Source organism: Nelumbo nucifera, chromosome 8 (assembly GCF_055504915.1).
Source record: "Nelumbo nucifera cultivar China Antique chromosome 8, China Antique-T2T, whole genome shotgun sequence".
In the NCBI taxonomy this organism is placed as follows: domain Eukaryota; kingdom Viridiplantae; phylum Streptophyta; class Magnoliopsida; order Proteales; family Nelumbonaceae; genus Nelumbo; species Nelumbo nucifera.
The window spans coordinates 15,098,513-15,123,765 of NC_142656.1; the positions used below are offsets into that span (position 1 = coordinate 15,098,513).

At 36.9% G+C, this 25,253-nt stretch overlaps 3 protein-coding genes across 6 annotated transcripts; 2 read left to right on the top strand and 1 right to left on the bottom strand.

Annotated features, from left to right (window-relative positions):
* Positions 1 to 888: 888 nt before the first annotated feature.
* On the top strand, positions 889 to 4,062 carry LOC104592457 (uncharacterized). 4 transcript variants are annotated; one of them, XM_088894032.1, is made up of 4 exons: positions 889 to 1,446; positions 1,567 to 1,647; positions 1,803 to 2,321; positions 2,996 to 4,062. In XM_088894032.1, the coding sequence occupies exons 1-4, from the start codon at positions 1,093 to 1,095 to the stop codon at positions 3,935 to 3,937; spliced, it is 1,896 nt and encodes a 631-aa protein (XP_088750158.1). In that variant the 5' UTR covers positions 889 to 1,092; the 3' UTR covers positions 3,938 to 4,062. The 4 variants fall into 4 exon arrangements, with proteins under 4 accessions (XP_088750158.1, XP_010250143.1, XP_019052433.1 ...); XM_010251841.3 differs by having other exon boundaries at positions 891 to 1,446; positions 1,567 to 1,710; XM_019196888.2 differs by having other exon boundaries at positions 1,218 to 1,446; positions 1,557 to 1,710.
* A 1,206-nt stretch (positions 4,063 to 5,268) lies between these two features.
* On the top strand, positions 5,269 to 10,504 carry LOC104592456 (uncharacterized). The gene is made up of 3 exons (XM_010251839.2): positions 5,269 to 5,420; positions 5,610 to 5,711; positions 9,332 to 10,504. The coding sequence occupies exons 2-3, from the start codon at positions 5,616 to 5,618 to the stop codon at positions 10,232 to 10,234; spliced, it is 999 nt and encodes a 332-aa protein (XP_010250141.1). The 5' UTR covers positions 5,269 to 5,420; positions 5,610 to 5,615; the 3' UTR covers positions 10,235 to 10,504.
* A 2,469-nt stretch (positions 10,505 to 12,973) lies between these two features.
* LOC104592458 (chloroplast thylakoid lumen protein) lies at positions 12,974 to 15,794 on the bottom strand. The gene is made up of 4 exons (XM_010251842.3): positions 15,290 to 15,794; positions 13,717 to 13,856; positions 13,536 to 13,608; positions 12,974 to 13,446 (listed from the first exon to the last, which is right to left on the bottom strand). Exons 1-4 carry the CDS (start codon positions 15,672 to 15,674, stop codon positions 13,337 to 13,339), a joined length of 708 nt encoding a protein of 235 aa, XP_010250144.1. The 5' UTR covers positions 15,675 to 15,794; the 3' UTR covers positions 12,974 to 13,336.
* Positions 15,795 to 25,253: the final 9,459 nt, after the last annotated feature.

The window sequence follows — 25,253 nt, forward strand, 5'->3', positions numbered from 1 at the left end:
GTACACACTACTTGTTGTTCCCCTTCTCAATCACTTTTTCTTTTTGATGTTTATTTTTTTGTCTAATTCCGATTTCCTTCTCAGAGAATTGATCCTCACACCCACCCACAGCCTATCCAGCCACATGGGGAACGTCTCCATAACAAGCCCTTGCAGCCACACAAATTGGGATTGCCTTCATACTCCATAATTGTATGTTTTTATTTTTTTGGGAGATGATTGCAGTGAGATGTGTGTGAGGATAATTTTGTGAGGAGGAAATCTGGACTTTCTTCTAACATCACCCCTACTTTCACATGGCACAACCCAAACAGATGGGTAGAATACTAGATCAGTGCACACGCGGCTACAAAACAGGAATAGATTGATATAAACTACATGAGGAGTATCTAAATTTGGTAATTTACAACTCTACTAGCTAGGAGCCTAGGAAGGAGGGTTAAGCTCTTAGGTCGAGTCTTCCTTGGTTCGTTGACGAAAAGACGCAAGCATCCTTATCTTAAATTTCATTGGTCCACCTTGTCTCTTATGCCACGTCAGATTAATAAATAGCAATGACATTTCAAAGGTTTTCCACGGCAGAGAACGAAATGAATAGTCTTTCCAAAAATAAAGAAATAAATATGGTTTAGACTTAAGACGGATAGGTTGAGCAAAAACCTAAAAAACTTACCGCCGTTTGTAAAATGTCCTAAATGTCATATTTTAATCTGACGTGGCATAAGATATGACATGGGCCAATGAATTTTTAAAGGACATTAGGACGCTTGCGTCTTTTCTTGAAGCACGGAAGGAAAAACCCCTGTTCATTCTACTAAAGTCATTTCGAAATTTTCGGGTTGTCGTTCGTTGATCCCGTTTAAGATTTCCTTTCTAGGATAATATATTCTGAGAAAAAACAATCCACCCCGTCCTTCCATCTCTCTCTCTGTCTCTCACACACACGCACACAATTTCGCTGCGAAAATGGGAAAGAAAGGTCAGAAACATAAATACCCATATGAACATCTTTGTTGAGACGGAAGGAGGGGAGTCAAATTCAATTCGCTTTGCTTCCTTCCTTCTAACCCAGAGTTAGTTCATGGGCTGAAGATGGTGAAATGGTCACCATGGATGTCACCGACATCCAAGAAGTTTCAGGTGAGGATGAAGCTGAAGAGACTGGAAGGTTTTGAGTTCGACAGCTATGGCAAGGAAAATGAAGAGCAAGACACAGAGAAAGTGGTGGCTGTTGAGATGAAATGGAAAGCATCCAAAGGGAGATTAGTCCCCTTGCATCGGTCGTTGTCCAAGCACCGCCGTCGACATGTTTCCGCCGAGATAATTCCAACAAGAGGTGGTGTGCTTGAATGGGACGACGATGAATTCGAAAGCGTGCCTAGCTTGTCGATGTTGCAGAAGGACAACTCGTTCAACCCATGCAATGTTTCATTCAATCTTCTCTTTGTAAGTTTTTTTTTTCCCTATACTTAAGAATTAAAGAAAATCCGATTCTATTTGACAAAACTCCTGCTTCAAAAGACCTTATCATCCACGTTTCGTTGACGTGGCCTTAGTGATATGCAGGGACAAAAGGGTAACAAACTCCCAACGATAGGGACGACTACGCTGAACATTGCCGAACTGGCTTCACGCATGGAAACTCAGGTAGAAACGAAGCTTCCGATCACTTTACAGGTTGCCGGCGTCGCCAGCGAAGCTTCGCTTTTGGTACGTTATTTATTTATTTAATTTAATAACAAAATATCATTCATTTCTGCAAATTAACAGTCTTTCTTCGGATCGAATATTGAAATCTACAGGTATTGATAAGCTTTGTCGAGATCAAGAGCTCCTCCTACTCCAAGGAACCCTTGGAAATTACCCACGACGAATGCATGGTTGATAAGGATGATGGGTTCTTAAGAAAAATGATGGATCTAACAGGCTATGTCTCTAAGAATAAAAAGAAAAAGACGTATGCGGAGAAGAGCCGAAAGGGCTCGAAAATATACTCTGGTGAGACGACGGACGATTCATCCACATTTGACTCAAACATCTCGCCGGGAAATGATTCAGGTTCAATCGAGCAGGAGTTAGGCCAGATGGATCACCTCTCAAAACAGTGCGCGATGGTAGCAACTGGAGACGAGCCATCAGCTTACTATCGTGAAAATAGTATGACGAAGGTTCAGTTGGGACCGTCTCTGAGTTCAAAAACTCAGTTGGACTCGGTACCGAAGTTTGGGTTCTTGTCGTGGAAGAAGAGGAAGCTGTCAATGAGAAGAAAAGATGAGCCACTGATTAGGAAGACCAAACGCGACGAAACCGTTGATTTAGCGGTATGTATATTTTTAGAATTTTATATTTACAATTTCATATTACCAAAATATACCCCAAACCGCTTCACAACTTCGTAGATGATAATTATGATAGGGGGCCCATAAAACAGGAAAAAACACACACACACACAAATTGATTTAAATGTTGACTCCTTTATACGCGGTGGCCGGTGGGGATTCCCTACAAACATGGGATGATGGGAATACATCAGCACATTGGAAACATTGTCCCACAATGGGAGATATTCTTAATGCACGGCTGGATGCTACATGGAGAGAGTTTTTACTTGTGCAAGATCTAGACTCATTTTTAGAGTCAATCGTGATAGACCACGTCATATTCGTACACAAGGCTCCACAAGTCAATCTGATATGGTCTACCATGATTGGTCCAGTATCCTCCCATGCGTTCATGGTGGGCTAACTTGAGCAAGGGACAAAACTGGGCCCCCATGTCACGATCAACTTATTATTTTTTGTGGGGTGCATGTGTCTGGAGCTACTTGCGGGCTTGGGCCATTATTTATCACATGTTCAAATATTTAAAGTGGACCGTATCCACCTTTGGATGAAAGAATGAAACCCACACGGCACACGCTAATAATCATGTACATTTGGTGGAGTTGGGTTCAATTGTCTTAAGCTAGCTTGCTTGGTGGTATCCCTTGTTGCAGAAAACCAGTGAAAAATTAAGCAGAGGTTCATCTCATAGGTCCGAATGTAACAACCATGGCTTATCTATTGATGGATGGGAAGAGAGGGAACTGATCAGCCGAGACGGTCTGGCAAAGCTCAAAGCCAGTGTCTTCTTTGCTTCCATCGACCAACGAAGTGAGAAGGCTTCCGGAGAGAGTGCCTGCGCTGCCCTTGTTGCAGTCATTGCAGATTGGCTTCTGTCAAACAGAGGTGCCCTTCCAACAAAGGATGAATTCAACACTCTGATAACAGAAGGTTCCTCTGAGTGGCGGAATCTCTGCGAAAAAGAGGACTACATGCAACGCTTCCCTGACAAGCACTTCGATCTCGAGACTGTGCTAGAAGCAGACCTTAGGCCTCTTTCAATCATGCCAGACAGATCTTTCATAGGGTTCTTCAGTCCTGAGAAGTTTGAGTCCTTGAAGGGACATATATCCTTCGATAGTATATGGGACATGATAAGCGGTAGCATCAACGATGGTGAGCATCAGGTTTATATGGTCAGCTGGAATGATCATTTCTTCATTTTGAAGATTGAATCCAATGCCTGTTATATAATTGATACTTTGGGAGAACGACTGTTCGAGGGGTGCAGCCAGGCCTACATCTTGAAATTTGATGACGCATCCTCCATTTATGGGTTGCCGAAGGAAGACAGAAATGACAGAGACAGCAACAATGGAGAGAATACCCATGAGCTTGTTTACAGGGGTAAGGAGTGTTGTAGGGAGTTCATAAAGAGATTTCTTGCTGCTATTCCATTGAAGGAATTGGAGGTGGAAGAGAAGAAGGGCCGGTCAGTCTCAGGCTTATCCCTCTATCGACGTTTGCAGATTGAGTTCCACTTTAGCTCCACTACTTCTGCATCTTCTTCTTCTTCTTCCTCTTCGGATGAAGCAGAGGATGGATTTTTTCAATAGATTAATTGTACATCTGATTGTTTTGCGGTTCTCTAACTATTAGGATGGATTTTTCAATCTTTATATATACATAAAGTTTTGACACTATCCATTCACTGGATTAAAACTTAGCAATTGGTCTCCAATGCAACACAACAATGTACTTACTACAGTCCAGAAGTCAGAAGATGAGAAGAATCATTTTAACTTTTAACCAAAACAGCAAGAATAGAAAGTAAAGAACTTCATATTACAACGGAGGAAGAAAACCTGCAACTATCCTCTCTGTGAGATGATGATGAAAGGAACTCAAATTCCCCAATTTAGAATGCACAAAAGTTGGCCCAGCTACTGGATAGAAGGCCACACAATACAATACTTTTGGTTTAACTCCAATAATGGGGTCACTGTAAATCTGATCATGGAATTGAAATTTCAAAATCTAAATGAGGGAATTACCCTGCTCTCTCCGCTTCCTATAGTAACTGTAAAGCTTAGTTTATGGCCATTGACCAACTAAATGAGGTCCAATGAAATCGTTTGTCTCTTTTTAAGCCTATTCGTTCTTGGAATGCCGCTGACAAGTTTTTCTGGTAAGAAATCTGAAACCCATCAAAGAGGCCCAATGACCGCTCGATCCGGTGGCACCCACCAAGTAAAAGCTGCCTACCCTCACTGCCCTTCTGGAACCGGTTGCTGTCAGCACCTGAATCCCTGAATCATCCATAGCCCTAAAAATGGAAACGATCGGTTCAGATCAGAATTGCTTTTCCTCTTATGTTGAATTTGGCTTTACGGTGGTAGAATTCAATTTTTATTTTCCTTTCTGAAAATACCTTAATCTGACCATATAAACACTTCTTGGCTTAATCAATCAATTGCTTCCAAAAGTTAAAGTGAAGGTAAAACAGATGATTCCAGAACACCCCATCAACCCCCTTAAATCGAAGATAATGATGAACTACTGCTACAGTACCCACTTACCATCAGTTCCAGCTTAGAGAGGAAACGCGACCGATTCTCATTTAGTCATTTTGCCGAGCAGATGATAAATGGATAGATGGACCACTTGGAGCGGGACGAGGAGCACCGACAAAAGCGAGACGGACGGACAGATAAATAAAGATGACAGTCGACGACCGCTATTTATTGAGGAAGGCAGCCAGAGGCAGAGTCTCTGACTCAGACAGAGAACCAACTCCTAGAGGCAAGTTTTACCGAATGACGTCACTCGTGGTTGGTGGGGAGCTAATCCGGACACGAAACCGTTATTCCAATCCAGTTAAATGAGTCGGTTGAGGAACGTGATCTAAACCGTTCCCATAATGGGCCATGTGTCTCTTTGGTAATACCGTTGCGTTGCGAGTTGCGACTCTCAACTAACAAAGAGGTCAGAAAATAGGAACGAGAGAGAGAGAGAGAGAGAAAGAGAGATCCGGGAGGGAAAGAGCGAAGAAGAACAAATTAGCTTTCGACGCAACGACGTGTCTCTCTGACGCTCTGAGTAAGTACTTGTCATATCTTCTCTTACGGAAGTAGGAACAGAAGGAAGAGAGATTAGAGATTAGATTTTACAGAGAAAGTGCAGAGTTTGTATGTGTTTATGAGGAGCAAGGGAGCTTTTCCTTTTGTTGTGACTTGCACTCCCTTACTCTTTACTCTTTGTGTTCTCGGGTTAAATTCTTGTTCTTAGCTGGAAATGGCGAGCTCGGTAGTGGAGAAGGAAACACAAACGCCAGGGAAGGAGGAAGTAGTATCCGTCGAACTCACGGCACCTACTGGCTGGAAGAAAAAGGTTTAGTGCTTTTCTCCCTGCTATTATTAGATTCTTCGGCTTCAGTTTTAGTTCAATTACTTTGTGTTTCTGTTGTAATTTTTTTTCTTCTCTTATGTAAAATCATTTCTGGTTTTGTTGAATTGCTTAATTTGTTTGTTGTTTTGGTGGAAATTGGGCTAAGTAGTTGTAAGTTACCAGCTAGGGCATATTGAAGGATACTTCTGATGTTCGGTATATTTTATTTCTTTTAGAAATTAATTATATTATAGTGTTCAAATTTTATGTTCTGAAAATTTCTGGTTTTATTATTGTTCTGTTTGTTGATTATATTGTTTCAGTTGCTGGAAGGGTTATATGTTTTCTGTTAGGGTTTGTACATTTCTCTTACCTTTATGGAGGTAAAAGTTCATCCTATGCAAAAATTTATTGTCTTCTTGCTTCCAGTTAATAATCTTCTCTCGTTTCTTCTGGCTGCTCTTATTGATTTGAGAAAAAGAGGTTCTGTATGAAATGTGGAATTCGGTGGAGAACTGGGGAGATTGTAGTCTCTGTGGTAACCTCGGGGTAAAGTTTACCATGTTGGAGGGAAGTAGTAGTATACATGGGTTTCTTCTCTGTGGTAGTCTCTGTTTGCTTGATTTTCTGCTTCTCCCACGGTTCCACCTTTCTGGATAAAGGGGGGACCACATTCTTTTCTATAGTTGCAAGAATTTATTCATTTCCTTTTGATCTTTGCCACTTTCTCTATGGTCTGAATGAAGAATTCTATGCTTTACCTTTGACATCTGCTACTTACTTTCTGGTCTTGGAGTTCTGCTGTTGCATTATTATGTGATTTTCATACCTTTTTCTCTTTATATTATATGTAGTTAGGGCTAAAGTTAGTTTAGCTTCTTTTTGTCTTGTATGAGGAGAAGTTCTCTTGAAATTTAAAGCTGATATAGTTAAAAGAAAATACATGTTAGCTTGGTTACTGTGCATTGATATATGAAAATCCACTGAATCATTAATGCAAAAATGCAGTTTTATTAAGATCATTTATTCTGATGGTTTTTTAGGACCATATGAATGTGATTGTGTGGATGCATTTTCTTCTTTTCTTTCTTCCTTCTTGAGTTTGCATCAGATTTTCTTCTACCATCATATGCTCATACATGCATAGAGACCCAAATAACCACAAACAAGGGTAATTCCTACTTCAGTTGCTAGACAGGCAACATCATAATTCATGCATTTTGTTTTTATGAAATTATTAAGACATGTGTAAAGACCATCAACTGCACCTGTGAAAAGAAGTTAATTGTTATGAGTTGAAGGGTCTTTAAGAACCATGGGCAGGCCAGAAAGGACATGAATAAGTTGGGATTGGGACAAGGCTTAGTTAGGTTATATACATATAATTTATTAAGAGGCCGTTGCTTGACATGATGGTTAATCTTGGGATGAGAAGCATGAGATTACTGGTTTGAATCTGAGAGTGGACACTTAATGTAAAAAATGCCAGAGGTTAGGGTCCATATGCGGTCTACTCCCCCTCCAAGACCCTGGATAACCAGACCAGCACTGACAATGGCCTTTTATACAATTAATTTATTTATATGGCAATTTTAAATGATTTAATTTGTTGCCAATTGTCTTTTTTAATGATTTTAAGCCAGGGGGCTTCTAATGTGGAATCCATATGTGTGCACGTTTTGTCTCTTAATGGACCGAAGTTGAAACTGGGATTAAGCCCATCCCAAGGCTAATAGTATTTTAGTTAACCAAATCTCAACTCACTGACTTAGGACCATCATGAGCCTGAACCAAATGTCAGCCAAGTTATTGTTTCTACAATTTTGTGAACCCAAGCTGTGCTACATAAAATTTGGCACAACTTCAGTCATTCACAACCTTAGTTGTGTGTGTGTGTGTTCACGTGCAGAAAAAAGGAATATTTATAAGTTTTCTTTTTTTTTTTTTTTTTTTTTGTAAAGGAAGGAATTTTATAAGTTAAAGAATTTTTTGGACTTTTATATCACTCTATTGGAGGTTGATATTTTGATTTATCAATGCTTTTGTTATTAATAACTCTTAGATAAAAATTGCAAGATATATTTTTATTGGCATTTGCTAGTTGCCATGTTCTTAAGTTTCAATATTATGTGGAAATTTCCAGGGTCTTTGGACAGGGGGTAGGTATTGTTAAGCTTGTTCATTTATGTGTTTTGCCATTTACTTGGGATTAGGGGATTTGGAAGGAGTGATGACAGAAAGAAGACAGGAGGTTAATATTGTTGCTGAGTAGTGTTATAAGCTACCTTCAAAGGACAACTTGGGATTAGGGGTTTTGCCATTTGCTTGTTCTCTTTGCTTGGTCTGCCTACTTAAATAAGATCTTCACTAAGGACAACTTGTTAAATAGAAGAATGGGGATTGATTCACTAGATTGTGTCCTGTGCAATAGGGTGGAAGAATCTGTACATCACTTATTATTGCATTGCAGCTTCACTTATAACATCTGGGTGAAAGTGTTCAAGATTTTTGCTCTCTATTGATTCTTTCCAGCATCTGTAGAAGATTTCATGAAAGGGTGGTGGATCCAGGGCCTGAGCAAGAAAGGGCCTTGGTGCATCATGGGAGTGTTACAGGAGGTGTTAAAACAGTGTCTGAGTGTCTGCATGAGTTAAATCCATTAGTGCATCCTGGTAATTCTGTACACTAGACTACTTGCCCATTTATCAACCTTCCAAGAAAACTTAAGATATCAAACATCATATGTCCCAAGAGATTTAACCTCTGTCGAAGGATCTTAGTTACAATGATTTTGTTGTAAATGTTTGGAGATAAAATTTTCCAAAGCAGTCCTGGACATCTGATTTATGTTGTGAATACATTATGAGAACGATCTGTTGATCAACAAAGAAAATTATATTATAAGAACAAAATATGGTGGAAAACAGCTGTCAAATAATAGTTGGATGTTTTCAGTTTTCCATTCCTCTTCCCTTATCTAATAACTACTGAAAGGGTAGAAATTAGAGTGCTGATAAAGGTGGCTATCTGGTTGACATGTTTGACACATTCCAGTGCATCCAGTACAGGTTTCCTTTCCCAAAGTTGCATTCATGTTATATGCTTGGACCCTCTCCTCTTGGTCCGGGGGGGGGGGGGGGGGGCTCAGGAGGAAAGGAAGATTTTTATGGCTATCCTCTCCTCTTGTTTGCTGGGTTTTATGGGGGAAGGAACAACCAAATTTTCAGAGGGTTCTGTTTCCCTGGTAGAGGGTGTGATCGGTAGAGCTGTGAGGTTATTGTTCAAATGGGTGAAATGGGTGGTTGCAGAAAGGGATTTCAGAGGTATTGATCATGACTAATCTTTCTTATTTGGTTCTATTGATGTAAATCATTGTGGTTGCTCTTGGGGGCTGCTCTTGGAAATCATTGTGGTTCCTCCTTTTGGCAATACAATACTGACCTTTCAAAAAAGAGTTATATGCTTGGGATCGTATTTCTAGTTAAAAGTACTTAACAACAAAGTCAGACTTGGAACTACTTGCAATTCATATTTAAATTATTTTTCCTTTATATGGTCATTCATTTACTAATTCCTTCTGATAATTTCATACGCCTGTCTTTTTTCCCTTTTATTCTATGCAGTTCATACCCAAAAAAGGAGGGACACCTAAGAAGAATGAAATCATATTCATTGCTCCTACTGGGGAGGAGATCAATAACAAAAGGCAGTTGGAACAATATCTCAAGTCACATCCTGGTGGACCTGCAGTATCAGAGTTTGATTGGGGCACTGGTGAGACACCGAGGAGATCAGCAAGGATCAGTGAGAAGGCAAAGGCAGCTCCACCACCAGAACCTGAACCTCCAAAGAAGAGAAGCAGGAAATCATCGGGTTCAAAGAAAGACAGTAATGAAACAGAAGTCTCCCCTGAAGGATCTGAAAAGAAAAATGAAGTTCAGATGCAAGAAGCAGAGGCTGACAAGAAAAATATTGGAGAAATAAAGATGGAGAAAGCTGTTACTGCAGAAAATGAAGGTATGAATGAAGACAAAAAGCAGGATGATTCTGGAGAGGCATCTGTGGACAAATCTGATGTTGGAAAGGATATTAAAGGTGATGAATTAACCAAGAACGATAGCACAGAAACTGAAGCTGCTGACGCTGAGAAAGCTCAGGTCCCAGAAAAGGGAGAGCCATTGCAGACAGAAGCAGATAAAAAAGATTGCCTAAATCATGCTGAACAAGAGAAACCAGAGACAGCTGTTGCCAATGAAGTGAAGCATGAAGAGGTGGGTGAGAAAATGAAGCACAACAAAAGTCCACCTGAACCCATTGGGGAAATCAAGGAAAACCAATCAGGACCTGCAAACGAGGATCAATATGGTTTGCACGTTGAAGAGAAAGGTAAAAAGACGGAGGGGCCCGTGATAGAGAATTGCAGCCAGAACGGAGAAGCTGGGGAGACCAAGACGCAGGAGGTCAACCAAATTGGACGAGTCGGTTCACAACAACCTCCTCCTGCACCTGCTCCAGTGAGCTGTTGAATGTAATGTCCTCTTTACCTTATCTTTTACACTTCCCATGGCTTACTCCATCTCTTGTGTTCTTTGGATGACTGTAATCTCAAATGTTGATGTCAGATAAGATTTTTACCTGTATCATGGTAGAACGGGCCTCTAATGCTGCAGCTTTTTGTTGCATAGGGGAGGATTTAGATTGAACCTTGTAGCTATTGCCTGAAATTGTGATCTCCAACACTAGCTAATATGTTATGTAATCTGCTACTGATCTCTAATCTTACTGTTTTTGAACCATTTGCATGGCCCATATGGTTTGACAGATTTCCTTAAAAAGGCAAGAGCTCGTTTAAGTACTTGAGTTGACTGTTCTGCCGAGAAGTGCATTATGGCAGGGCATAGGGATGATCTGGACAATGGCCGGTTCAGTCCGCTCTATGCAAGTCTTCGATGTATACGAAAATTTCGATGGATGCCCTCCTGCTCTCCCGACGACGTTCTGTGATGGAAAGGGAGGAAAATACTAATCTTCGCTTGGACCATCTTTTACTTTGAAAACTAAAATCTAGAGGACCTAAGTTCACCTAGTAAGGTTATATCTCGAACCAGCAATCTCTTTGATGTGACCGTGCAAACCTCTATGTGCTTCAGGAGATGGTTTTGAATAAATAGGGCAACATACTGTTCAGAAAACGGCAAATTTGATGTTGGGGTTTTCTTAATTGAATACTTCAATCAAAGCCATTCTGAATCTTTTTGGTCTAACACAAGTGGAAATGATATGCTCTTCCATGAATGAGATACATGGTTTGCACTTCAGACTGTGCCCATCATATTTAAAAAGCTCACCGGATTAAATATACTACCCAGACGATCCAAGAAATAGCCAACCAATTGCATAATATATATGTCAACAGAGTGGTTCATCCTTCATTATAAGAGGCTATTAGCTGAACAAGCTATGACACCACCAAGAGAATCTCTTATAATTCATGTGGATGCCGAGAGTAATAATAAAAAGACGAACAATATTAACATCACGAAGAGTGTAAGTTGTTATCTTTCTGTAAAATAATGTGGGAAACCACATTACAGCAGTGGCTGCAGCATCAAGTATTCATCAACATACAAATGAACAGAGAATCAGAAATATGTTAATTTTGGCTTTACCTCTAGGATTCAACGCCTCATAATATTAGTGTCATAGTTTCATTTATAGGGAGATATTTTCACCCTCATCCCATATTCAAGGTTTCCCACCTGTACAGTGATTAAATTACTCAATTGGTGGTTTCCTCCTTCATGGATAATATTTAAAATGTGTCCAATTAGATAGTTTTGACTGGTTTAGAAAGTTTCTCCAGTGGTCCACCATTCAAACCATAATCTTAAGCCAGTTATCCCACCAATGCATGGCTCAGTCACAGAACACTCCACAGTTATAGACACAGAAGATGTGTCCTGTTAAAATGATCTACAATTTGGATCCACAAACACATAATATCGTGAAAACTGAATTCATTAGATATGAGCCAACAATTCCATCTCCCATTTCCAAACTAAATGAAGCTTTAGATGGGCAACCCCTTTTGGGTTGACATTCAACTCCCAAGTGTGGTTATGATTCAACCTTCTCAGACCCTCTTGTGAATGAAAGTATAAGAAATCACACTATCAATAAGAATTTAAAATTAACATAGTAACTTCAACTGAAGGTAAGCCTTGGCACAATGGTTGGGTTACTCCATTGGGACCTGGCTGACCAGGGTTCAAATCTTGGAAACAGCCCTGTATGTGCAGGGGTAAGGCTGTATACATCTATCCCTCCCCAGGCCTCTCATTGGCGGGAACCTAGTGCACTGGGTTGCCCTTTAACATAGGAGTGAAAGTAAAAAATTATGCAACTAACATGGAGATGAAGTCCACTAAAGAATCTGACTGTACCACATTTAATTTCAACTCTATTGACAAAAAACTTAATTGATTAGACCGAACCAGAAAAGGGGGCACATTGTTATGGGCAGTAAGAAAATACACATTTTTACTGACCACCCAAAGGAAAACAAATCTATTGGATGGTTAATTTGTCAGTTTGTCAGACCATGCCATTAAATGACTCAATTCGAAAATGCATCAACTTGTGTGTATAATGAAGGGCATATAACTATAATTCCTCTTTGGACAGCTTACATATTTCTATATAGAAGAACATAAGAATCAATTATACAGAAGTAACCTTAGTATGAAGCAGATGTATAGACAAGCTGATTCATGGATTTCAAACGACTATTTTCTGTCAAATGAGAGCAATATGTTTCTCAAAGGTGTCAACCATGGAACTCATTCCGTACAAGGCTAAAATTCTGTAAGTTGATTTAGCTATGCATTTGGTACCATCATAACAAAGATTGGTCTCTTCCCTTTCAGGTCTGATACAGATAAAAGTTTGCTTTGGAGAAGTCTCCTTGATGCCATCAGAGGAGCACACTAGCCCAGACCACATCATGCCTTGTTCTTTAACATTGCATGTTCGTCTATGTCAAACATTTGAAGGCTGGAACATCTTTAACTCATTGCTTACCACCCAAAAGGGGTAAAACAATCCCAAACTTATGGTTATAGAAAATCAATGAATCTTTATCTAGCTGCTGTATTACAAGTTCTTGAATTCACGGTGCAGATGAGAGCAGTTTTCAGGTACAAAGCTCATCAAATAATAAATGTCTCCATTCCATTCAGAAGAAATCTCAAAAGACCTTCAAATGCATAAGCAAAGGGGTGAATAAGTTTGTCAAAAGGACCCGGTAAAAAGGAATCCAACCAACATTGTTGTAACAGCACATTGTTGTTTTATTTCCACAAAGTAATAACCAAAAATGATTGATTCTAGAAAGCTATAACAAAAGCATGAGCAAATTAAGAAAGCAACCAAAGCTCATATCAGAAGACTCACATTTGCCAATCCTCAAAATCTAAATCATCCATGGCTGGCTAGTTCTAACTTCTAAATAAAGAAACAAATAGCTTGAGAGAAAAAAGAGTGATGACTCTTTACAAAAAAGAAAAAGAAAAAGCAAAAGACCTCCAAATGAGGAAAGGTATGAGTTGAAACCAAAATCCTGCTTTGCTTCATAGGCCCTTAAGCTGCTCAACCAGCCCAGCCAATGCAGTCCATTTCTCCAATGCACTGGCAGAAGTCACAAAAGCTTTCTTGGAGGATTCTATGTTATTCTGACTGACTGCAACAGAAGACAATGTAGCAAGAATTTTATTAATGGTAATTTTAATGCTTTGATTACAAAGTTACCATTAAAAAATATACACCCACCTGATGAAATCAAGGAAGCTAATGAGGAATTGAATGTATCAACCTCAGTCTTCTCTTCAGGACTGGAACTCAGCTGTCAAAAGTGCATACAAGAGAAACAACAATGAGAAACAAAATAATCTGAGGCCGACAAAATCCAAACAAAACTCATTAACAGTATTAGTACTGAAAGTGGAATGACCTTGGTAAAAGCTACATTGACTTTTTTAACCCAATCTGAATCCGTGCTTGAACCAAGAACTGAACTTGCTGTGGGTAGATCATTATTTTCTATGGCTTGGCCCACTTTGCTCAGCTTGTACACGAGATCTTGCAGAGATGCTGTGATTTATAGTTTTATTACCAAGGGAATAGAATAAATCAGCCACAGAGGAAGTAACCCACTTTTCTTAAATAAGAATAAGAAAAATGCAATTGCCAAAAGTTTGAGTAATATTGAAAAATTCAAATGTATGAGAGAAACTTTTTTACTTGTACATGGAATACACTTTTAGTTCTTTTGCATGGTAACAAATAGTATTATAGTAACTATTCTTAAGTTCTGTTTTTTCAGTATTTAGTGGATTAACTGATATAGAATTCATAGCATGTGATTATATATTAGAATGAACCTTTAAAGTAATATGTATATAGATAAAATATGAAGCATGGAATAAATGAAAGATAAAAGTACAAATTATTTATGATATACTGAGAAAAAATATGGTTTTGATCTACTTTCCATATCTAAGTAATATTAGATGTTCGTATCATACTCAACAGTAGGAGATTCATTTTAGTTATAGATTTATAGGTAATCAGTATTGAACTTCAGATAAACATCGACTTATTACCAAAAAAAAAAAACACCTGAGGCTGATGGTTGAAAACAAAATAACATTCAACCGCACTACAGTTCATGTTCAGTTTGAGCCAGGGACACAAACTCTGACTAGGTGATGGTACAGCACTTCATTGCCATTGAATGAAACATCAAAATACCAAAAGAAAACTCGAGGTACAGGTTCAACCCAATGACCCAGTAAATTAATGCCTCACACGGATCAACAAACTAGAACCAATGCCTCATGCTTAGATTGATTTCTTCGCAAGGATAGAAACAAAGACCACTTATACCAATCCCTACCCTATTTGCGACAGACATACATACCAAAAGAAAGAATGAGAAAGGACTCCCCTGTTAGCTAAACTATTGGCTTCTAGCCTTCTACAGGTAGTCAATTATTCTCCATGTAATACCACGCCTCTCATTGACCACACAATGAAGCTGATAAGGTTTCTAGTCTCTACACCAAGGCTAAATTCCGGGACTCGAGCTGTATGACACCAATTTTTAATCGTTTGACCAATTCCACCTTCACAAGAGAGGATATAATTATGGTTTTGGGTTTTTCAGTCATTTATTTCTAGGAATTACCATTAATCATTGGGTGCTCCACTTCATCAATTTAGACCACAAGAGAAAATCATGAGAATCCAAGAAGGATTTAGGCTAGCCTGATATCAAGTATCATGAGTTCTTTAACTACATAATATTTACTTCGCCAATTGTGATGAATAGCATGTCTGGGCATGGAAGGCATTACCATTTTGCTTAATTGAATACATCAGATTGATCAAATTGAAGCTAACAAGAAATGGCAACGATAAATTGAACAAGAAAAGAAAAGCCACAAGGTCCACAACACACGGGCGCACTAAAAAATTTGGATTTTTTGGGTTTTATGCAGAAAACACAGAGGGAAGAGCCGGACCTTTCTCTTTGTCGAATGAATTAATAACGCCTTGCCTCTCGAGCCTCTTCTTTCTGTCCCTCTTAACCCTCTCCAATAGCTCCTCATCATCGTCAGCCTCTAGGACAGCAGCATAGGCATTAGAGAAGCAGTCCTTACCAGATAATGAGAGAGTCAAGGTGGTGGTCAGGTAGATAGCGAGACTTCGTCTGGTCAGAATTGGACAAGGACGTTGAGATTCAGATCCTGTCTTGCAGAATGCCACAGTGAGAGAGTTGGGTTTCTTGGGGTTGTACTTGTGAGAACAAACACAAATGGATGGCGTTAACGACGACGAAGAAGAAGAAGAAGAATAAGATCGAAGGGAAGGACCGAAGGTATTCGCAGAGAGGAACGTAGTTGCCATTTTTTCCCTATTTTTGGTCCTTGTCCTTCCCCACCTTTGCCCTTTGGTGGGAAAAGAGAAGCGCGAGGTTGTGGCAGTTGGAGGATAAGATTGCTGGTGCTGGATTCAGAGTTCAGACGACCTGATCCAGTCATTTTTCAAATGCTTAGGGCTATTTTAGCCCTTTAAAATAAACGAATAATATAAGGATTAATGACTGCAGTCCGGTTGGATCGGGTATATCAAGATCCGAATTTGATTAATATACGTATAGAATCGAGTCTTATCCATCGTATTAAGATTCTACTCCATTATGATTCATAATATTGAATATTGTTAAAATTTTTATTAAAATAAAATGAGGTAAATAAAATAATGATCATTTTAGTCATAAAAATTTATTATTTAAAAGGCCATTTTTTTCATATCCAAGTGTTAACTTTTTCTCATGTGAAAATTATTTATTCACGTGAAAGATGAGATGGGTATTGGAAAAATAAATCTTCCCCAATCTTATATAAATCCAAAAAAAAAAAAAATCATTAATTTCTTGGTCAATGGGAACCAAAACCCCATTGACCAATTTTTTCCATTCTCAAAATCCCAACAACTAGTGCTCCCTTAATTGTTAAGATCAATGTTTGGAGAATTAGATGGCATAGAATCCGAAAAGGAGAGATTCATGAAGCAAGGGCATAATTGAGGTCAAACCAAAGGTTGAATCATGATGATATGGCATATAGGTATATACTATAGGTCATATAAATACTATATATAATATGATTTACAAATTTTGTCATATTTAAATATGTTGCATGGTAAGATTAATAAGTTTTAAGGCAGTGTTTAGAACCGATGTCGTTGCTCTAGAAAACGGTGATACATCAGTGCCATGTTGGAAAAATTGGTGCTTCAGGAAATGTCAATATGTTTAAAATCGTTTTTCCATAAAAAACAGTAAGGCGTGGTTTGGAGCAACGCTGAATTCGACGTTTTCTCAAATTGGAGCTCGTTGCTATCAACGAGGATATGATGTGGGAGTAACATGGACTTCATATAATGGGTATCAGTGCTGAAAACATATATGGAGCATTGGCACCAACAGAAGTTGTTGCTGTTGCTCCAAAAAACGTCTATTTCCAAATAAAAAAATAATAATTTTCTCAAAAAACGGTGCTTCCAATCCACACATATACAGCACCATTCTACAACATTGGTGCCAAACATATACTAAACCAAATGATCAAATGTTAAAACCTCTTAATTAGCATTTTCTTTAAATTTTGTATTAATTAAAGAAATGGATTAATGATAGTTAAGTAAAACAAGTAAATAAAAAGTCATTTTGAAATTCACTGATTTTCAGGTTAAACTGGCCAGACAACTGGTTTTAATAATTCTTTTAAGAATTCGTGCTCTTGGGGTGTGACCTGGCCAGAGCCTCAGGCCATGCTTCAACCGGTAAAGTCTAGTTTCATTAAATACTGGTTAAGTGAAAAACCTCAATGCAATATAAGGACAAGCTCGCCCAGTATATCCTTTATTTGATTTTTTTTGGTAGAAACTAGGAAGAGAATACATATTAAAACAAGTAGTAGCATAACAAAACAACACAAATTAAGGTCTAATTAAGTCTTGGTTGGCCATATCTTGGACTCACCCAAGTGGATCATGGACAAATAATCCAAACTTTTTTAGACATTTTCTAGCTAGCATATGTGCAACAATATTATATGATCTATTTACGTGATTAAAAGAAATAGATAAGGTTTTAGTAAGTAATTTGATATTCATGCACAAAAAGTTTGCATCCAAAGCTATATCAAAGTTTCCCATCTTCAATGCCTGCACCAGAGTTTGGCAATCAGATTCCACTGATATATCTTCATCCTTGTACATAATCAAAACTTCTAAACTGTTGAGGATTGCCATCATTTTATCTTGGATGGGAGATGAAGCTGTTGATTTGCCAAAAACTACTGCTATCACTGTTCCATCAGCATTCCTTAATATTGCACCAAAACCTGAATTCTCAGGACAGAAAAAGCTCCCATCTACATTCATCATAAGTTCCGCTGATTCTAGTGCGTCCCAAAAAGTAATATGTTGATTTCTAAGGCTTGAATGTTGAAAAGAAGAATCTCACAATTCTGTTTGGGAAATCATCACTCTCTCTCTCTCTCTCTCTTTCTACATCCTAGAAGATACAACAAGGGTGACTCTACGTAATGGATCTATATTTTCAAAAATTTTGCAGTTCCTAACTCAAAGTATCAATATGAATCATGACATCTCTAAGAGGGGTATTAACCCTCTAAGAGTGGCTACTAGCTAGATGTCCTGATTGGCTAATTACTTATATATAGCATATTGAAGATCAAAATATATAAATATAATATGATATATTCGATACATGGTGTATTGTATTGATACTTTTAACCTTGTCTAAACACTATGAATCTTCCAATGCTCTCTCTTTCTCTCTAAATTTGTTAAAAAACTAGTCCATATGTCAACCTTTGCTCCCTTTCAAAATTTGCTGTAAAATCTCCATTAGAAATTACTTTCATTTTTAATATTTTATTTTTTAAATCCAAGTAATTGGGCATGTTGAACCAATCACCCTTTCCCACCCGCAACAAATAGGCTCAAAGTGGAATTACAATCAATCACAATTCTAAATCGTGACATAGTAAGAAATATCCAAAATAGGACACTTTCTTTCCTAATCCATAGCATGGATCTTTTTTTTTTTCCTTCTAGCCAAATTGAGTTTAACATCAAAATAGAAGGGACCAAAACTTGATCATGGAGATTCAGAGTTTGACTCAGAGTTGGCCCGCATCATTGATACTGAGAGCTAGGTTGATGTCAAAATAGGGGCAGAGCATGATGGTGCTCCAACCAAGAAGTCTACCGAAGCAGACAAAAGAGTCGATCAATTTCAATTCCTTAACACTGAAAACAGGTTTTTTCCTGTTTTTTACTCTTCTATCCATCAGTTTTTTGTATTTGGGGGAAAACATTGTGTAAAGACCTCAAAGAATGGATATAAGCCCATAAAGTCTTTTTGCATTCATTGCCCAGGGAGTGAGGAGATAGCCTTTGTGCTCCCCAGTTCATATCCACGATCCATTAATATAAGGAGCTTCTGTCAATGACCATGTAGCCTTAGGGGTCAATTGGCATCTCATCAGGAAGCTATGTTCAAATCAAACCCGTAGCAAGGGAAGCTCTCCACAATGAGTCCCAATCTGCTGTGCATACTACAGCCACACATTGGGAATATCGTCATATCTCCTATACTTGTTCATAGCATACATACAGCATTTTGCCTGAGACAACTTAATCTGTGCTTCTCTATGAACTATCATAGGAAACGCTATAGAACATCTTTTCGTGAATAATAAATAAAAATATGAAACCGATACAAGTTGCGATAAGGTCAGTGTGAGCTATATTCTGTGGTGGGGAGTAAATCCGAATTCATCCTAAAGGGTATTTGACAATATGGTTGGTTTTATTTTAAAAAAAAAAATAATAATAATTACTACATTAGAAAAAAAAAAATCCAATATAACTTTACTGATGTAACAATTGTTTTTATTTAAAAAAAAACAACTATATTGCCGAATGCCCCCTAAATTTTGCAGAAGGATGCATTGGTTGGCACAGACAACTAGTCGTGGATGCATTTTTGAGTGAACTCATCACTCATGTGTTACACATGGGGATTGGGGGAACCCTGTTGACAGTTTAGGCTATCAAAAGAATAGACTAGTGTGATTACTCTTTTGCCCCGCACCCATTGTAACGTGTCATGCCGTTACCATATGATGGACAGCCAAAGGTTTTCTACTTTTCTTAACCGGGTTTAGCATATGGCACCTTGGGAAAACTTTGGCTGCTTGGGAGCTTCTTCCACATGACACATCAACCTACTCAGTCTCTTCTGTTTTTCAGTCAAAAGAATATTAAAGATAATTACTCTTTTGCCCCACACATATGGTAACGTGTCATATACAAGAAGCTTTGAAACAGCTTGGGCCACATTTTTTCCCTATCAACTTTAATTTCAAGTTCAACATATATATATGGTTGAAGAGGGAAAAAGGCAGAAAGGATGGATAGCATTGGTTGACAGTTGACACTGAACAGGAAAAAGGCTTACGAGGCCCCTTCAAAATGACTGAACTGAATATAATTGATTGTCAGTTTGTCTTCATGAATAAGCAAGCAGAATGCTAGTTCTTTAATTGGTGAAACTGCCTTTCAGAGTAACTACTTTACCCTTAAATATTTCACTATACACCTATTTTGTCCACTAAAAAACAGACTGATGTGATCAAGCAATTCAATTCATCCAATTCAGCAGTTGCTTTTATTTTCAAAAGCAAAATTGTACCTATTGGTGAATAACCCCCTTAGGCTCAGTTTGGAAAGAGTATACATCCAAATATAAAGTTTTACACTCTACATATTTATGTTTGTACTCTTTCCAAACTAGGCCTTAGTACATTTTTCATTTTTTTTTTTTTTGATGAAAATATTACAAACCATGCATTTCTCTTATCTTGGCTTCCATTGCCTCCTTTTCAGGGAAAATGTTTTCTATCAATTTTTGGGTAGACATTGTCTTTCTACAAGGAGGCATAACCTTAATCTAATCAACAAATGTTGTCCTACCAAAGGAAAAGTGAACAAGTGTTCAATTGAAAACAACATAATTCGCCTTTATGTGTTCTTTACTAAGTATATACAAAGGTTTGCTTTGTAGGTGATGATGACAAAAGGAAGAAGGCCCAATCACTAGGCTAAGGAATGACTAGAAATGAACCTATATCCTTTCTTTGCTGAGTGGGGCTTGCCATTCAGGATTCACATAAAAAAAAACTTACACACTAAGGGAGCCTGGTGTGAGGTGTGAGCTTATAACTTGCACATTAAGACTTAACAGTGATGGTGTGGCCAAACTAGTGGAGGCCTCTCAGACTTCCACTCAAACTTAGTATTAGATTCTTTGGCCCATCCCAGATACTTTCTGCTTCCAGCAAACTCTAACCAAAGTAAAAAAAAAAAGAGTAAAAACTAAAGAAATTTGTAGCTGGCTTGAACTGACTGGCACTTAGCCATGCAAGAAGTTGTTATACCTTAAACAATTTGACCAGCAAAAGATGTATGTAATGGTAGATTTCTTTAATTGGATTCTAACTTGTTTGTATCAATCTATAGTAGAAATAATGCTAAATTTCACTTGTCCCCCCCTGAGCTTTGTCTATTAATTATCAAAAGTTCTCCCATGTACTTTGACTAAAAAACATTGAGAAACACCATCCAATATCAAGTTGGAAATCCTAATAACAAGGGAAGTATATATATCCCACCACTTAACAGAAACTATGGCTTAGAGTAATGCTTCCATCTCATCTCACATAGAGAGAAAAGATTAATGAAGATAATTAATAAACCCAAATTAAACACAACTAAATGTATGAATATTGGTAATTTAATTAATACTTTTCTATCTATTAGTATTTAGGAAATAAAGCATTTTCATATTTTTATTCAAAATTTTAAAATTCACATTGTTTATGCATTATATATTTTTATGAAAAATCCCATATTTTTCAGAAATATGCAGTAAATATGCGTAGATACCTCTCTCTCTGGAGCTCAGCAGCATTATCAAATAAAGGATGCCGATTTCGGAGCTGGATCTACTATGCATAATATAGTAAGTATGTTTAATGAGTACTTAATAAATATTTTGATAATTGTCAAAAGTGATTTTTAATTTTTCTTATTTTAAAGGAAAGATAGTATCAAAAAATTTTCTAAATACTCATTAAACGTACTTACAAATTTATACCTACCTGATCCGGACTCGCCAGTTTCACCAGATGGGAACTGGTAGTCGTACTCCGTGAGCACACTGAACAAACACAATCACTTTGCTGATACTTGTCTCTCAAATCTATCCAAAGTAGACTCATTGGTGTGCTGTGTTCTTGTTCATGTGCATGGATCTCAAGGCACTTTTGACCATATTCATCCAAAGTAATATGCTTTATAAATTGATCCTTAAATTAATATGGGTAAATTACTTATCCCTCCCCAAAGGTTTTGGTCAAATACTCATAGCACCCCCTAGGTTGACCTACCATCTTATGCCCCTTTTGACCATATTCATCCAAAAAATACTCCTTTTGCTAGTAAAAAACTGCATGGGTTTTTTTTTAATGAATTAAGACAGAAATAGGTGTTTTGTCAAAGTGCCTTTTGTATTGATTTTGCCTCTAATATATATTTAAAACTGATAAAAGTAAAGTGGTTCCATTTACAAATTAATACTAAATATTATTACTTTAACATGCCATATTCTAATTCATTTTATTTTATTTACTTTTCAACCCATTTTCAACTTTTTCATTCTTATTCTTGATGCCATGGCAGAAAAAGTTTGTTCCTTCAAGATCCAAGAAGTAGAATTAAGGGTGTTTTTATCCATATAATATACCAAAAAAAAAAGTATTGAAAAGGGTAATATGGAGTCGTGAAAAGTTTTAATTTACATGCAACCTGAGCACTTTTACTCACTAAAGTTGACTGCAAGTTTGTGGAGGGCTAGAATAATTTTAACTCTAAAGTACAGTGGGTGAGTAATACTGTGTAATACAAAAAGGAAAAAAAAAAAAAAAAGTGAAATTACAAAGGGTGAGTAAGGCCGTAAAAAGAATTAAGGTACCAATATTTTACCTTGATTAATAAAATAATTAATGGAAGCAAGCAGTGAAGTGTTTCCCTTTGAATGGCAAAGGGACAGCAAGAAATGTAGATTATTGTTTACTTTACTTTGTTTGTTCTTTCAAGTTTCAAACTGGAGCACGTGAAAGCTACAACATCATTTAAGGTTACAAGTGCAATGAAGCTTGTAAATGGTAGTGTAATTTGTATATATATGTAATGGCATTTCAATTTTGTGAACATCAACACCGACCAATTAATTATAGTTTAATGAATCTCAATCTCTCCCTCCCTTCTTTATGTTTATTAGAAAGAGAGGATTATAAGGATGCTTGGGTGTACTAATAATATACGATATATATGTCTTGGGGGTTTGCTAAGGAAAAAGAAGAAGCACACCCATCATTTAGATCTAGGTTGAAGTTGTGAGATTGGTCTTACTTTTAGAGGTCATCGACGGCAGGAAATGTGTTGAGTTATGAAGGATGGTAATAAATGTTTGCTTCTTAAAAATCAAAGTATAATTTGATACCTTACCACTTTTACATCGATGATTGGCGTATTTTTTTGCTTAAACCAACTGAATGAAAAGTCAAATTGAAATGCATTAATCCACCCATTTTGGCATTCACAGCCTTAGGCTCAAGTAGAAGAGAGTGTACATATAAGGTTTGGAAATATCATCTACAAGGTTTTACATTAAACATATTTGTATTTACACTCTTCCAAAACTGAGCCTTATGTAATGACAATTTTAAGAAGACTGGGACTCAAAAAAGGTAAAAGGTTAAATTACTAAGACCTCTTAATCAATTCCTAAAATCTTCTCATGGATTTACCTATTAACTTATCCACCCTATACCTTGGAGTTAAGTTATTTACTCCACCCCCCTTTACTATGGGTGATCATTTCTAGCCTAGACTACCAAGCGCAAGAGTACCTGTGCAAGTAAACATTAACCATATATGGTATATGGTATTTTGATTTAACTTTTATGACTTGTATGAAATTCAAGAAAATATTTGTTTTATACAGTATATAGAAATATAGATCTATATATATATATACATATAGACATATTAGTTTTATATATACAGATGTATGCTTAATTTTATATTATATGATGTATCACATATAAATTATTATATTAAATATAATATAATATATTTAGAGACATATGCCTAAAATACATCCCATCCTAGCCCATGATCATCCCTACCTAATAGAACCAAATCGATCAAATTGATTATACTAGTTTTGATTTTGTGATTTTGACCCAATTTTATGAGAATACATATATATAATATATATATATATATATATATATTTTTTTTTTTCTACCACAAATTTTGAGTTATCAATAAACATTTGGTAACATTGTTGTTTCTTTGGGAAACATCAAATTGGTGTTTCTATGTAAGTGCCAATACCCAATCAAATGTCTATATTTTTTTAGTGGAAGTGGTTATTTAGTGTGATGTGACAAGACAATTTCTCAAAAAATTGTATTAATCAATCTAAAATGTTGCAAATAGAAATGACAATGATACCAAATACAACTTAAATAATTGGATTGGGACCAATTTTTGTTGTTCCAAACCAATCATTGAATTAGTAATATATATAAAGGTTTTCTAGCTTCTTGTAATTTTTATTATATTTTATGTCTAAAATGATAAATTTAATAAATACCAAACAGACATGATATCTGAAAACTTATAAGGTATCATAAACGTGATAAGATAACCAGTCTTGTAATATTTATTAAAATTCACAAGTAGGGTTTGATTGGTTAAAGTTTCTTTTGATATCATATCTTTCCATCAGCATAGATTTTATCTTATCAATAAACTGGCATAAGGACAATACTGGTAGATGGACCGATGATGAGAATGCGATTGCTTTCTATAACTAAGGAATACTTTATAAACTTCTTTACCTCTTCTCACCCATGACTGCCAGAACTCCATTGGAAAGAAGTACAAATACAAATATATAGAGCGCAAAACCTTATATTTTGTTATTGACAAGGTGAAAACTAAATTAAGGGATGGAATTTAGTTTATTGAGATTCTGTCATTGGCTTTAGTCTATCAAGTATTTGATGCAGGATGAATTAGCGAGCTCTTCCATCGCTGATGTAGCCTTCGCAGGGATTAGTTGGCAAAGATCTTTTCCCCCTTGGCTTCTTATTTTTCTTTGGCCCTGCCTCTCCAAAGTCCAAATCAACCACTTCTCAGAAGTGGCTCGATCACGGCATTACCCCCTCCCTAGTCCCTAACCGATTTCATTAGTGCAGACTACCCTTTCTCTTTCTTATGGTTAAAATTATATCCTTGTTTATTTTTCATAAACAAACCTTTTTTTCTGCCTTGGCATCAAGAATGAGAATAACAAATTGAAAATAGATATTGACATGGTAAAATTTTATTTAATGTTTATAAATGGAAATATTTTTACCAATTTTATAGTCATTTTCCTTTGAAAATCATTTTGTATTATATTTGTGAAGTAAAATTAATACTTACTTTAATACCAAAAAAATACTTTATTAAGGGCGGCACTTTGATAAAAGTATGACACACTTTTTTTTTTCTATAAAACACTGATTTCTGTCTTAACTCCGTTAAAGGCTGGGTGGAAATAGTAATTTATCCAAATTAAAAATGCTTTTAAACTTGTACCGTCTCCAAACAGACTAACAAAAAATAAATGTACCCTTTATTTATTTTAATTTTTTTTAGTTTTTATGACAGGACAGAACTCAGAAGCAAACCTAAAAGAGGAGAGAGAGAGAGAGAGGGGAAAATGAAAAAGAAAAAAACCCAATAAATAACACCGTAGTAATGATAGGA